The 13539-nt window shown below is 39.7% G+C and overlaps 1 protein-coding gene across 5 annotated transcripts in view; it reads left to right on the forward strand.

Annotated features, from left to right (window-relative positions):
* Positions 1-13539, forward strand: part of klhdc8b (kelch domain containing 8B) — a 399584-nt gene that overhangs the window by 290912 nt on the left and 95133 nt on the right. For 4 of the 5 annotated variants that reach the window (XM_073072737.1, XM_073072740.1, XM_073072739.1 and 1 more), the window contains exons 3-4: positions 5054-5218; positions 6680-6904. In XM_073072737.1, coding sequence (XP_072928838.1) covers positions 5054-5218; positions 6680-6904 — 390 coding nt within the window. The remainder of the gene's footprint in view (positions 1-5053; positions 5219-6679; positions 6905-13539) is intronic. The other variant, XM_073072742.1, reaches the window with a different exon arrangement.

Raw genomic sequence — 13539 nt, forward strand, 5'->3', positions numbered from 1 at the left:
CCCTTACTGCTACAATTGTTTTAATCTTCTTTTTACCTTCTGTGAATCAGAATTAAAATTTTTGTGATTCAGTTCCAAGCTTACTAAACAAAAAATTTTAAATCATTACTAAGATGCAACGCTTTCAGAGGCTGAATACTTGGCGACTGATCTCCAAATTCATTAGTCATGATTGCTTTGCGTGGATCAGTCTTTGTCTTTCCGAAATGTTAATAAACTGGAGCTTTCCTAGAGCGGTCACAAGACAAGACAAAGGAGCAGAAGAGGTTTAGAAACATGCTATCAGGATAGAATTAATCATCAACCCGGTAATTCGCCTTCAAGTTCAATCTACCAAAATGTGTAACTTACAGTCTTCTGGACTAAGCTCCATCTGCGACTTCTCAGCCCAGCTCTCTATATCCCATTGTAACATACAACAACTCTCCATACTATCCACAATAAAACCAACCACACTCCTACTTCCTCATCAAAATCATTTATAAAAGTTGAGTAAAGATACAGAAAAGTAAGGTGGGTCCCTGGACACAGCTGCCAAATTCTGCCCCTATCTCAGCCTTTTGCACTAGGGAGGTGCCAATCAATATAGGGGAAGATGAAATCATCCATGATGACAATCCTGTTAATTTTGTATCTTAAATCTGCTACATATCTGTTTCCCAGTGTTCCTATTACTATGGGAGGGGGTAGCGCAGGGAGATATTGAATATTCCCCATAGAGTGATAGCTGCCTTGCTGTTTACGACTTCCATCCACACTGACTCAGTAGATTCTCCTTTTATGACGTCCTCCCTTTCTGCAGCTGTGATACTAGCCTGATTAGCAATGTCACCATCTCACCTTTTTTACATCTCTCCCTGTCCCTTCTGAAACATCTAAACCCCATAACATCAAACAGTTATTCTTGCCCTTGGAACAGCCAAGTCAGAATCAGAATCAGAATCAGAATCAGGTTTATTATCACTGGCATGTGTCATAAAATTTGATAACTTAGCAGCAGCAGTTCAATGCAATACATAATACAGAAGAAAAAAATATATAATAATAATAAATAAGTAAATCATTTACAGTATGCATATATTGAATAGATTAAAAATAGTGCAAAAAACATAAACAATATATATTTAAAAAGTGTGGCAGTGTCCAAGAGTTCAATGTCCATTTAGGAATCAGATGGCAGAGGGGACAAGCTGTGTCTGAATAGCTGAGTGTGTGCCTTCAGGATTCTGTACCTTCCACTTGATGGGAACAGTGAGAAAAGAGCTTTCCCTAGGTCTGGAGGTCCTTAATAATGGACACTGCCTTTCTGAGGCACCGCTGCTTGAAGATGTCCTGGTTAGTACCCAAGATGGAGCCGACTAAATTTACAACCCACTGCAGCTTCTTTTGGTTCTCTGAAATGGCCACAATCTGATTCTATTCTTTAAATGCCAGTAGACAGATTAGGTGCTATTTTCACTTGGAATTATTTACAGAATGATTAATACATGTACATTGAAGAATAGTGATTTAATAGAAAGGTAAATAACATCAATTCTTGATTCAATCAAAATAAATATGTCTATTGCTGATTGGAAGCAAAATTAATTTTTGGTTGAAAGTGTATTGAGTTAATTACCTGGTGCATTTCCCTCCTGATACTCATGTTCCTGACTCCAAAATTATCATCAGAATTTCTGACATAAGCACTACTTTAATGAAATACTGTATGTGAAAAATTTTTTCTCTAATCTTGGCATAGAAATATCTATTTTTTTAATGAATTTAGAAGATGTGGATGTTGCATGTCCAGCTAGCATTTGTTGTCTATTTCTGATTGCCTCTTCACCAAATAATTTGTTAGACCATTTCAAAGGACAGTTAAGACTTAAGTCTATGAAAATCAGCTGAATATCTGAAATTAAAACAGAAAATACTGGAAATAATGTTAGGCAGTGTTTACAGAAAGATAAAAGAATTAACATTTCACCATCTTTAAGTTTGGCAACTCATCTTGTCTCCTCCTAGCCATTGCAGCATGGTAGGGTAGTGGGTAGTGTAACGCTACTACCAGCACCAATGATCAATGTTCAATTCTGCCACTGTCAGTGAGAGGTTTTTACATTCTCCCCTGGAGTGTATGGGTTTCCTCCAGCTGCTCCAGTTTCCTCCCACATTTCAAAAACGAATTGGTTAGTAGGTTAATTGGGCACATGGGTGTAATTGGGTGTCACAGTCTCATTAGGCAGTTACTGTGCTGTATTTCTAAATAAAAAAGTTAAAATTAAAATTAAGGATATTGGATCAGTTTCTCTTTTTGCAGATGTTGCTTCACTTGCTGAGTGTTTCCAGAATGTCGTTTATAGTTAAGAGTTGTGCATATTGCTAGGTACATGTTGACTAACAGGTTCAAGTTCAAGTTTAAGTGTTATTCAGCCATACGCATGTATACAGCCAAATGAAACATCGTTCCTCTGGGGCAAAGGTGCAGAATACTGTACTTAGGTCACACACAGCGCATATAGTTACTATAGCATATACAGTCACAAAAATAATATCAGCTAAGTGGAATGGCCTGAAGATTGATGGTGCATGGGATGTTGTCCTGGAGACATGTTTCTGCAAGGATCGCCTTGTGCACAAGGACCTGGTCCAGGCAACAACCCAGGCCACACAGCTCCCCCACTGTATGCCTTACCAATGAGCCAGACATGTAGTTTTTTATATTACCAATATCAAACATGTTCTTGAGCTCATGAGTAAAGTATTTAAGACACGCATTTGTTGGACTGGAGAGACTGCTGTGACCAAGCAAATGACAAGTGACAATGTATTACCTTTCTTTACAGACATTAGTCAATCACCAAACCAGAGGTTTAATGGTCATTATTACTGACTCCAGTTTTACACTCCAGATTTATTTCATTACTTGAATTTAATTTGTTGATAAGAAGTGAATTGTCAGAACATTTTCCAAGGAGAAATGGCCATTACCAGCGGGCATTATTTTCAGGTGATTGGAGGAAAGTATCATGGTGATGACAAGGATACCTTCTTTATACAGAGAGTGGTAGGGGCATAGAATGCCTGCCAGGGATGGTGGGAGAGACAGATACATTAAGGGCATTTAAGAGACTCTTAGATAGACACGTGGATGATAGAAAGTGGAAGGTTATTTAGGTGGGAAGGGTTAGTTTGATCTTTCTTACTTATTTGAGCTCATCATTCCTACTGGGACATAGGCTACTGACAGCAGCTCACCACAGCCTTCAGACCTGGGCTAGTTATCCCGAGGTGTGGCCCATCTTCTAACATCCTTCCTTTGCCAGGATGATGTCTTTGGAGCTTCTGCAGCACTGGGTTTTTACGGGAACGGGTTGCTAAGCCCACGCCCAACCCTCCTCCTTTCGCAGCCAAGCTTGGGGTGGAGCATGGTGGAGTTAGACTAATCTTAGAATAGGTTAAAAAGTCAACAAAGCATTGTGGACTGAAGGGCCTGTCCTGTACTGCAGCATTCTACGTTCTAAATTGGTCAAATATAAACTTGAGGCTGGATGAATAATTCATTCATTTATTGGATCATAGTAGAGCAGGTTAAGCACTGTGATATTCACTGTCTTAAATTAAGAAAATTCATTTTTAATGTATTAACATCAGCATTAAAATAGTAGACAATGGAACGCATCAAAGGATTTCCCTTTTAAATTTCCAAGAGAAATTATATGGCTTGAGAGGATGAATACATTTTTTGAAACAGCTTTAGTTTGGTTTATGTTGGCTACGCCCAGAGGAGATTCACGAGAATTATCTTGGGAATGAAAGGGTTAATGTAGGAGGAGGGTTTGATGGCAGTGGACCTGTACTTGCTGGAGTTCAGAAGAATGGGGGAGATCTCATTGAAATATTGAAAAGCCTAGATAGATAGAGGTGGAGAGAATGTCTCCAGTAGTGGGAGAGCCCAGGACCAGAGGGCATAGCCTCAGGATAGAAGGTCACCCCTTTAAACAGAGATGAGAAGGAGATTCTTTAACCAGAGAGTGATGAATCTATGGAATTCATTGCCATGGATGGCTGTGGAGACCAAGACATTGGGTGTATTTAAAGCAGTATATTCTTAATTAGTACAGGTGTGAAAGGTTAAGGGGAGAAGGCAAGAGAAGGGGGTTGAGATGAATAATACATCAGTCATGATAGAATGTTAGAGCAGATTCATTGGGTTGAATGGCCTAATTCTGCTCTTATAACCTTATTCTTAAATTTTCCTCTCACAACCACATTTAGCTCAGCAATATAACTGCTCCCTTTGGAAAGAGAGAGCATGCAATAGTAGGTATTCCCTGTATTTATGCGAAGTTCCTTCTTGTGGCATCATGTAACATTATATTTAAGTATTTTCTTATTGAGGACAACCGTATTATTTATATTTCAAGAAAATCAGTCACACTAAAAAGAGAAAAGGTCATGATTGCCTTTTGCTTTGTGTGCTGGATACACATAATTAATGGTTTTATGGTACAACACCAACATAATCAGTCAAAGGAAGTCATGCATATTCCATACGTTTCATGGCCCTATTTGCTTACACTATTTTTTGCCTTTTGTTTTACATTCTGATGTGAGAATTCCATTGTGCAGAAGTCAGAGTAAATTTTGGATAAGCCAAATGAAGGAACACTGTAAATGAATAAGCTCCAAATCTTTCAGAATGAGTTTGGATGAGCTAAATTTGACAATACAGATTCACAGACACTGACTGGACTCACCTATCACCTGCCAGCTTGTACTCTTTCCCCTCCCCACCTTCTGTCTCCCTCCTTTCCAGTCCTGATCAGGGGTTTTGGCCTGAAACATTGAATGTTTATTCCCCTCCATTGATGGGACCTGACTTGCTGAGTTCTTCTAGCATAGAGCAGCACAGTGATGTAGCAGTTAGTGTAACACTTTTACAGAAACGCATGTTCCATCCTGCCACTCTCTGTAAGTTCTCTCCATGACTGGGTTTAATTGAAATCATTTTGGGTTCTGTTATTGTCATTTTGTTGCACCCCTGCTTTGATTGCATTCTCTGTTTCAGATGGCAGGGTATACGCTCTGGGAGGGATGGGTTCCGACGCAGCTCCGCAAGCACTGGTACGTGTGTACGACCCAGCCAGTGATCACTGGCATCCCTTGCCACCAATGCTGACACCCCAGTACGCAGCCTCGGCCTACCTCAAGGGCAACAAGATTTTTGTCCTAGGTAAATGAATACTTCTGGCAGGATGAATAGTCTGTTATTGCTGTAGCTTTACTTGTTTCTGTTTCAACACGTGTTAAAGTTGTTTTAAACTACTTTACTAATGCTTATTTTAATTGTTGAAGTGGGGCACTGAAGTTGTACTTGTCCCGGGGGCAATGCCGTTATTAAGGCTGATGTAATTAATGCATTTTTGTTTTTCTGGTTGAACACATGGAGGTTGGGAACAGATGAAATCGGGGCATGAATCACTCATTCTGCTCTTTGAGCATACCTCCTGATTTGGCACAAAAAACGTTATTAAACTCATTCTATCTATATTGGCTCTAAAAGCCATTCATCCAAACCCACTCCCCGTCATTTTAGTCATTATCTTTGATGTTATCCCTTTCTGGTCCACAGTAGCACGCACCCCCTTTCACAGTCCCCCTCTGCTCTGCTCATTCCATCTTTCCCATATCATAGCTCTGTCCATTCAAGGTAAGCAGATTTGTCAGCTGGCAATATCAGTGCCATGACCCATTCCTAATCATCCCATCAGAGTTATGGCAGAAGCCAATATTAAGCCGAAACACTTTAACTTCTTTATGCTTAACTAAAGTACCTACAACATTCAATCTTGTCAAAGATAAAGATTAGCTTTATTAGTCACATGTACAAAGCATCAAATCAAACCAGCGAGGATTGTGCTAACTCACTAACCCTAAAGATCCATCTTTGGAATGTGTGAGGAATCCAGAGCACCTGGAGGAAACCCACGTGGTCACAGGCAGCAGCAGGATTTGAACCCCAATTGTGATTGCTGGTGCTGTGCTTTTGCTTTTTGTACCATGTTAATAATTGGTTGGAATAAAGAACAAACTCTTCAGGCTTGTTCCACGTGTTAAGGTTTACATTTTCAGTATCATTCACGTGACACTGCTGGCCTTATTGTCTCTCACACCTGACATAGTAAGTGCTGTCGAGGTGGAAGGAATGCTCGTTCTCCTTCCAGATCTATATGATCACTAACAGATCATGTAACCTTGCTAACCCACACACCCCAATGGATATTGAGAGATGAGTTTCATTACATTTTCCTGAAGTCATGTGTACCCAGAATGATGGGGATTATTCCTCCTATCTCCAGATTGCAAAAGAACGCTCCTGTCATCATCATCCAACCACACTGACCGCTGGATTGAAAACAAGGCAGGCTGAAGCTCCTTAATACCAAGGATGACTCAGGCTAGCAGCTGATCTAGGCCTGTAGCCTAAATCTGAGCCGTTTTGGAGCCTCCTTGTAGATCTTGCATTGCTGTGTTCAAATCTCAAACTTGCACTTCTGCACTGTTATATATCTTCAGATATTTGTGAAGGTTACTGAAAGCAAAAACTAAACTGTTTCTTTGACAGTGTTCTGAGCACTAAAACCACATTGTCCAAATTCAATCCACAAATAATAATGTTTTGCTGTTTTGTCAGGAGGAAGACAAGGTAAACTGCCAGTGACTGCCTTTGAGGCCTTAGACCTGGAAACAAAGAGCTGGACGAAGTACGCCAGTATTCCCAGCCGCCGTGCATTCGCTAACTGTGCCATGACCGAGAAATGCTTCTACAGCATGGGCGGCCTACAGCAACCAGGCCCTCACAACTTCTATTCCAGGCCACACTTTGTAAATACGGTGGAAGAATTTGACATGGAACAAGGTAAGTCAACTATTTTATCTCATTTATTTGATGATTAACTGTAAATTTTGATGTAGTTGAGGAAAGTGCAGGCCTTCAGGCTCTTCTAGTGACTTGTTCATCTTGTTCCTAAGATCAACAGGCTTGATTCTTCTGCTTTTACCTTCTTTCTCTTTTTTTTGGTATCAGCTTCCTTTCACTGAAGTGCTAATTCAGACATCTATGTCAAAACGCTGGCATTTCAATATAATGTGATAGGAGAGAGGTAAAGAGGACCCTGCCTCCAACTTGCTTATTCAGAAGTAATTGACAAAGGCACATGGGAATCAGTGAACGATTTAAGACAGTGAGCACAAATAATATCATTACATATCTATGTGATTGCGTATGGTTCATGCTGAGAGTTTTATGATATTCAGGCTTTTGCATCAATGTCATTAATTAGTTTGCTGCTCCTAAGGAGGCGGAAAGTGCCACAGGTAATTTCAGTAATCAGCAAAGAACATTTTTTGGATATTTAAGACATCTGTGAATAATCATTGGAGCATTTCTGGTGAAATGTTTCCTTGGTTACTTGGGTTACAATATTTAACTTAATTAAATTTAGCACAATAGATAAAAAGATTATTAGATGTAATTGGCAAGATTTACCTTTACAAATTTTGTCAGAAATATCAACTTCACAAGAACACATGAAAATAGGAACCAGAATGGACCACTCGGCCCCTAAGCCTGTACTTAACATTTAACATCATGACTTATCTGTCCTTGGCTGCAGCTCCTCATCTGTGCCAGGTGCTCACTGCCCTTAAAACCCAAAATCTATATAACTTCACTTTAAATATTTCCAATGATACAGCCTCCACAACTCTCCAGGGTATAGATTCTAGAGATTCACTACCCGCTGCAATAAGAAATTTCTACCTACCTCTTTCTGCCTTTGAATCACCAGCTTCTGCAAGAGGAAATGTCTCCACATCTTCGCCTTAAATAATCTGCCCATTATCTCTACCTAGGATTCCTCATTTGAGTGTCTCCACCCACTGGAAACACCTCACCAAGCTGTCAATCTCCTTGGTGTTTCTTACATTTCAGAAAGGTCACCCTTCATTATTTCAAGTTCCAACAAACACAGATTTAACTTTTTAAAACTATCAACCCTCTCATTTCAGGATTTAGTCTGGTGAATGCATTTTGAACTTCTTCCAATACAACAATATCCCTTCTTATAAAAGGGGACCAAAAATTCTGATACTGCCTGAAAAGAGTTTGTACATCCCTCCATGTGAGTGTATGGGTTCCCACTTGGTGTTCTGGTTTCCTCACGCATTCCAAAGACACACCGGCTAGTCGGTTAATTGGTCGTTGTAAATTGTCCTGTGATTAGGCTGGACGGTGTGGCTTGTTGGGCCGGAAGGGCCTGTTCTGCACTGTTATCTCAAAATGAAAATAAAATGAAGACCGTGCACACTACTCCCAAGTGTGGTCTCTTTAACACACAGTACAATTGTAATTGTACTTCCCTATTTCTAAACTTAAATAGCTTTACAATAAAGCCTTTTGTCCTCTAAATCATTTTCTGCAGCCGCCTGCTAACATTTTGTGATTGATGTACAGGATCCCAATACAATGCCTTCACTATAATCTCTCCCCATTAGGATAATGGTCAGCCTTTTGATTTTTTATTCTCCATTTGCCAAGATGTTGCTCATGAACCTAGTCTATCAATGTCCTTTTTTCAGTCATTTCTTGCAGTGTGCATATTTCTGTGTCATCAGCAAACTTGGATACCATTCATTTGCCCTGTCCTCCAGGTTATTAATCCAAAACATAAATAATGGAAGGCCATGAACACGGGTCACCCCGCTGTTTGCATCCTGTCAACTTGGTTAGCACTGTATTAAGTAAACTAAGACACGTCTCAACTTAGGTACTGGTAAAATTAAGATTAGCTTTATTTGTCACTTGTACATCAAAACATCAAAATATACAGTGAAATGTGTTTGTTTGCATCAAATCAAGTCAGCGAGGATTGTACTGGGCAAGTGTCACCATACGTCTGGCACCATCATTGCTTCCCCTTAACTCACTAACCCAAATGTGTGTGTTTGCAATGTGGGAGAATCCCAGAGCTCCCAGAGAAACCCACATGTAAAAACTCCTCACAGACAGCGGCAGGAATTGAACCCTGATCTTATGGTGGAGCTGTAAAGCAATGTGCTAACCACTATGCCGCTCTGTGTTAATTTATACCATAGTGTATTATTTTACAGTTATGATTATTGTCAGAATAGAATATTCATATTATCAATTAAAGTCACATTGGAATTATGCAATGAGTGGGAAATGCACTCAGCTTGATCATTGTATTCTCTTCTCCTGTAATGTTTCCCATATTACAACAGCAATAGACTTCAGATTAACTCCCTGAATATAAACTGTATCACCACATCTATGTTCTGGCAGTTTCATTAGTTGATCATGCTATAAGCGATGGAATGTAAATGAGTTTTTCTCTGCCTTCCTCCCAGCAGTAGTCAAATGCTCTGTGTCATATAGAGACTTACACTGAGCAATTATTTTTGGAACTAAAGCAAAATTTTAAAGCTTTAGGAGGAAAAGCTAGAATGTTCTTTATTAAAGCTGAAAAATTCAGTTTAATATTGTAATGATTGGAGGTTTTACCTTGAATTTGAAGAAGAAATAATTAGTAGTGGAAGCCCAAATAGTCAATGGGTATGCAGTCAATATAGCCAAGAACAGTTGCAGGAATACATCATTATTATCACTTTTGCTGTTACTTTCAGTGGTACAAATGGGTCCTTATTTACTCTGCCTGTCACCCACACACCTGTCCACCTGCATTTCTTCTCTCTGGGCTTCCCTTCCCTATCTGTTTCCATCTGCCCATCATCCCTCCCCTATCTGGTTCCACCTATCGCCTTCTTGCCTCTGTCTCTACTGTCCCCTTCCCCTCCCCTCACCTGGGTCCATCTGCCCACCATTGCCCCCCTCTCCTGGTTCCATCTATCACGTACTAACCTCTGTCTCATCCCTCCCTCTGCCCAATTTATACTGACGAACTTCCTTTACGCTCTTGTTCCTGATGCAGGGTCTCAGTGCACCCACAGATATTGTTTGATCTGCAGATTTTTTAGTTCTGTAATCCAGTGTCCTTGTACCTCCTTATATAATCTTGCCTTGATACTCAGGAGGAATGAGATACTTGGCCTTCCCTTATTCACACTAATCTGGTCTTTCTTAAATGTCCATTTTGCAGCTGCCCCTTTACTATAACATGGTTGCCACTGACAACACCAATCAGAATTTCAACTGATTCAACTTCAGTGTATCATTTGAGAACAAGGATGTGAGGGGGGGGGGGGGGGGTTGTGTTCAAACGTGATTCGTCGATTTTCTTTTTATGGGATAATGGAAAGAAGCCTGTTCAGAAAGGAGGCAGTTTTTATTCTTTATTTTCATGAAAAATCAGACTGTCCAGGGACTGAACATAGATATATTACCACTATCACTTTATCTTAACTCTTCAGCCGCTCTCACATCAATTGTTCTCGCACACAAAAATTCAGATTCAGATTCAGATTCAGTTTATTGTCATTTAGAAACCACAAATGCAATGCAGTTAAAAAATGAGACAACGTTCCTCCAGAATGATATCACAAAAGCATATGACAAAACAGACTACACCAGAAAATCTATGGAGTCTCTCAAAAGCAGAGGTGGAGGAGTATGCCTCATGATTAACTCTTCTTGGTGCACAAATATATCAGTGCTGTCCCATTTCTGCTCACTAGACCTAGAATATCTAGCAGTAAAGTGCTGTATTTTTTACCTACCGTGGGAGATTTCCAGGATCATTTTGGTAGCGGTATACATTCCTCCTCAGGCCACTGTCAATCAGGCTTTAGATGATCTGAGCAATGGGATCAACATGCATGAAACAGCGCACCCTAACACCTTCACCATCGTTTGGGGGATTTTAACCAGACCAGTCTGAAAAAAGTCATTAAGCAATTACCATCAACAGATCACTTGCAATACTAGAGGAAACAACACACCGGACCATTGTTACACCACCATCAAGAATACCTACCGAGCTATTCCACGCCCTCACTTCGGGAAGTTTGATCACCTGGCTGTACTTCTATTCCCTGAGTATAGGCAGAGACTGAGGACTGCAGCACCAGTAGTGAGGACCAAGAAGGTTTGGACAAGGGAAGCACAGGAGCACCTACAGGACTGCTTTGAATTGGTGGACTGGACTGTATTCAGGGATTCATCTTCGAATCTGGATGAGTATGCTGCAGCTGTTACTGACTTCATTAAAACCTGTGTGGATGAGTGTGTGCCTACAAATACTTACTGTACATTCCCAAACCAAAAGCTATGGATGAACCATGAGGTACGTCATCTGCTGAAGGCTAGATCTATGGCATTCATGTCTGGTGACCCAGGCCTGTACCAGAAAACCAAATATGACTTGCAAGTCAAGAATGACCCCCATGGACATTGAACCCGTGAACACTATCTCACTTTTTAAATACATATTATTTCTGTTTTCTGCATGATCTTTAATCTATTCAATATACATATACTGTAATTTATTTATTTATTTTGTTTTTTTCTCCTTCTATATTATGTATTACATTGAACTGCCACTGCTAAGTTAACAAATTTCATGGCACATGCTGGTGAAAATAAACCTGATTCTCATTCTGACTTGCTTTGTCACGGTTTTTCTACTGGGGTTAAGACAGTTCCTCCCTCTGCCTCATTTTCCTTCCCACCAGCCGTGCATAAGCCACTCAAAGAATTTGCATTTGTCTACACATCAAGACAGAACAGCTAACACCAAGCTACAAAAAATGTCTCTCTTTTATCAGTAATGCACTTTACAATTCTTGTTACTAAGAATAGTAAGGTTAGAGATTATGTATAATCTCCAGTCATCAAGAGTGGTGAGGAGATTACACAGATTGTTGGACATGTCATATCCAATAATATTTTGTTCAGTTTCTAGCAGCTCTGCTTCTAATTGCATTTACTAAATTGAACAGGATGAAAGGTTATTCATTCATTTGTATCAAAACAAAAGCTAGTGTGTTGAATTTCTGAAAGCTTATCCTCAGTTCTTTCCATGTGATTACATGGAGAGCTTATTTTCATAATAAATGCAAAGTAATTCTGCTACCTGAAAATAGTATTAATCACTATATTGAAACAAGTTACAAAGGAACAGAAGTTGCCCAGTCTTTCAAATACATTTCATTCCTCTTCCAAATGTATTAAGAAGTATCATTCTAAGTTGGCACGGTGGTGTAGTGGTTAGCATAGTGCTTTAGAGTACAAGCAGCCTGAGTTCAATTTCCACTGCTGGAGCGTCCGCGATCTCCCCGTGAACGCCCGGGTTTCCTCTGAGCCCTCTGGCTTCTTCCCACAGTCCAAGGACGTACCAATTGGTAGATTAATTTGTCATTGTAAATTGTCCTGTGATTGGGCTAGGATTAAATCAGGGGTTGATGGGCAGTTTGGCTCGAAGGGGCAGAAGGGCCTGTTCCATGCTGTATCTCAATAAATAAATAAATAAATAAACAATAAGACAAATAAATCAATCATTCAATCAATCAATTAATCTGTTACCTGTACATTGGATTAATCAATTTACTGAAAAAAGTTACTAAGGAAAATAGATGCCCAGTCTTTTAAATACATTTCATTCCTCTACCAAATGTATAAAAAGTGTCATTCTTAACCTACTGAGATGGCCCACTTCGTGAATGCCTCCCCCGAGACAGGGGTTCCCAACCTGGCATCTGTGGAGCCCTTTGTTGTATATTTCATATTACAATAATATTTGAGTAATCTTAAATATATATATTTATATATTGTTTGATTAAGCATTCTTGTTCACGTTAATAATTCATTACAGGTTACACGTACAAATGCACAAATTGCATATATCATTGCACTACCATTTGATACTTGGACGCCTCGCTTAAAGTAAACACCAAGGTACAAAACCTAACGTTGGCAATGAGTTATTTTAAAAACACACCCGAGACAGCTATCAATCTGTTGAAGCACAGCGAGATGTTCAAACTTAACAAAAACACAGCCCAGCATGGGTATATACAGTTGAGCTGGCAAAAAAGGCAGCACAGTACATGTTCTTCAGAAGAGGAGACACGATCCAATTTCGAAACAAAGTCAGAAAACAGAAAAATTCATGGGTTCATATACAGTGAGTACCAGGTGATAATAATGACAAAAAGGAGCAGAAATGGCAAGTTACATTGTAAAGATAGACACTTCTGATTACACAACGGATAACTGGATTTTATATGCTGAGCAAATGAAACAGTAGTTTGAAACAAATGAAATAGCCTATGAGAAGCAAGTACCAATTTTGCTGAGTGCTTTCAGTTTGCTTTGAGGTTTCACTGCTCCAACTACACCAGCAGATATGATCTTTGCTGATATTGTCAAAGTAATGCAGGAACATTTAGAACCAAAACTATTCTTGATTGCAGAACACTGTAGGTTTCATAAGCAGTATCAAAAGGAAGGGGAGTCCATTTCAACAGTATGTGGTTGAATTGAAACAATTGTCTAAGCCTTGTCAGGTCGGTAATGAT

This window comes from Hemitrygon akajei, chromosome 19 (assembly GCF_048418815.1).
Source record: "Hemitrygon akajei chromosome 19, sHemAka1.3, whole genome shotgun sequence".
Taxonomy (NCBI): Eukaryota; Metazoa; Chordata; class Chondrichthyes; order Myliobatiformes; family Dasyatidae; genus Hemitrygon; species Hemitrygon akajei.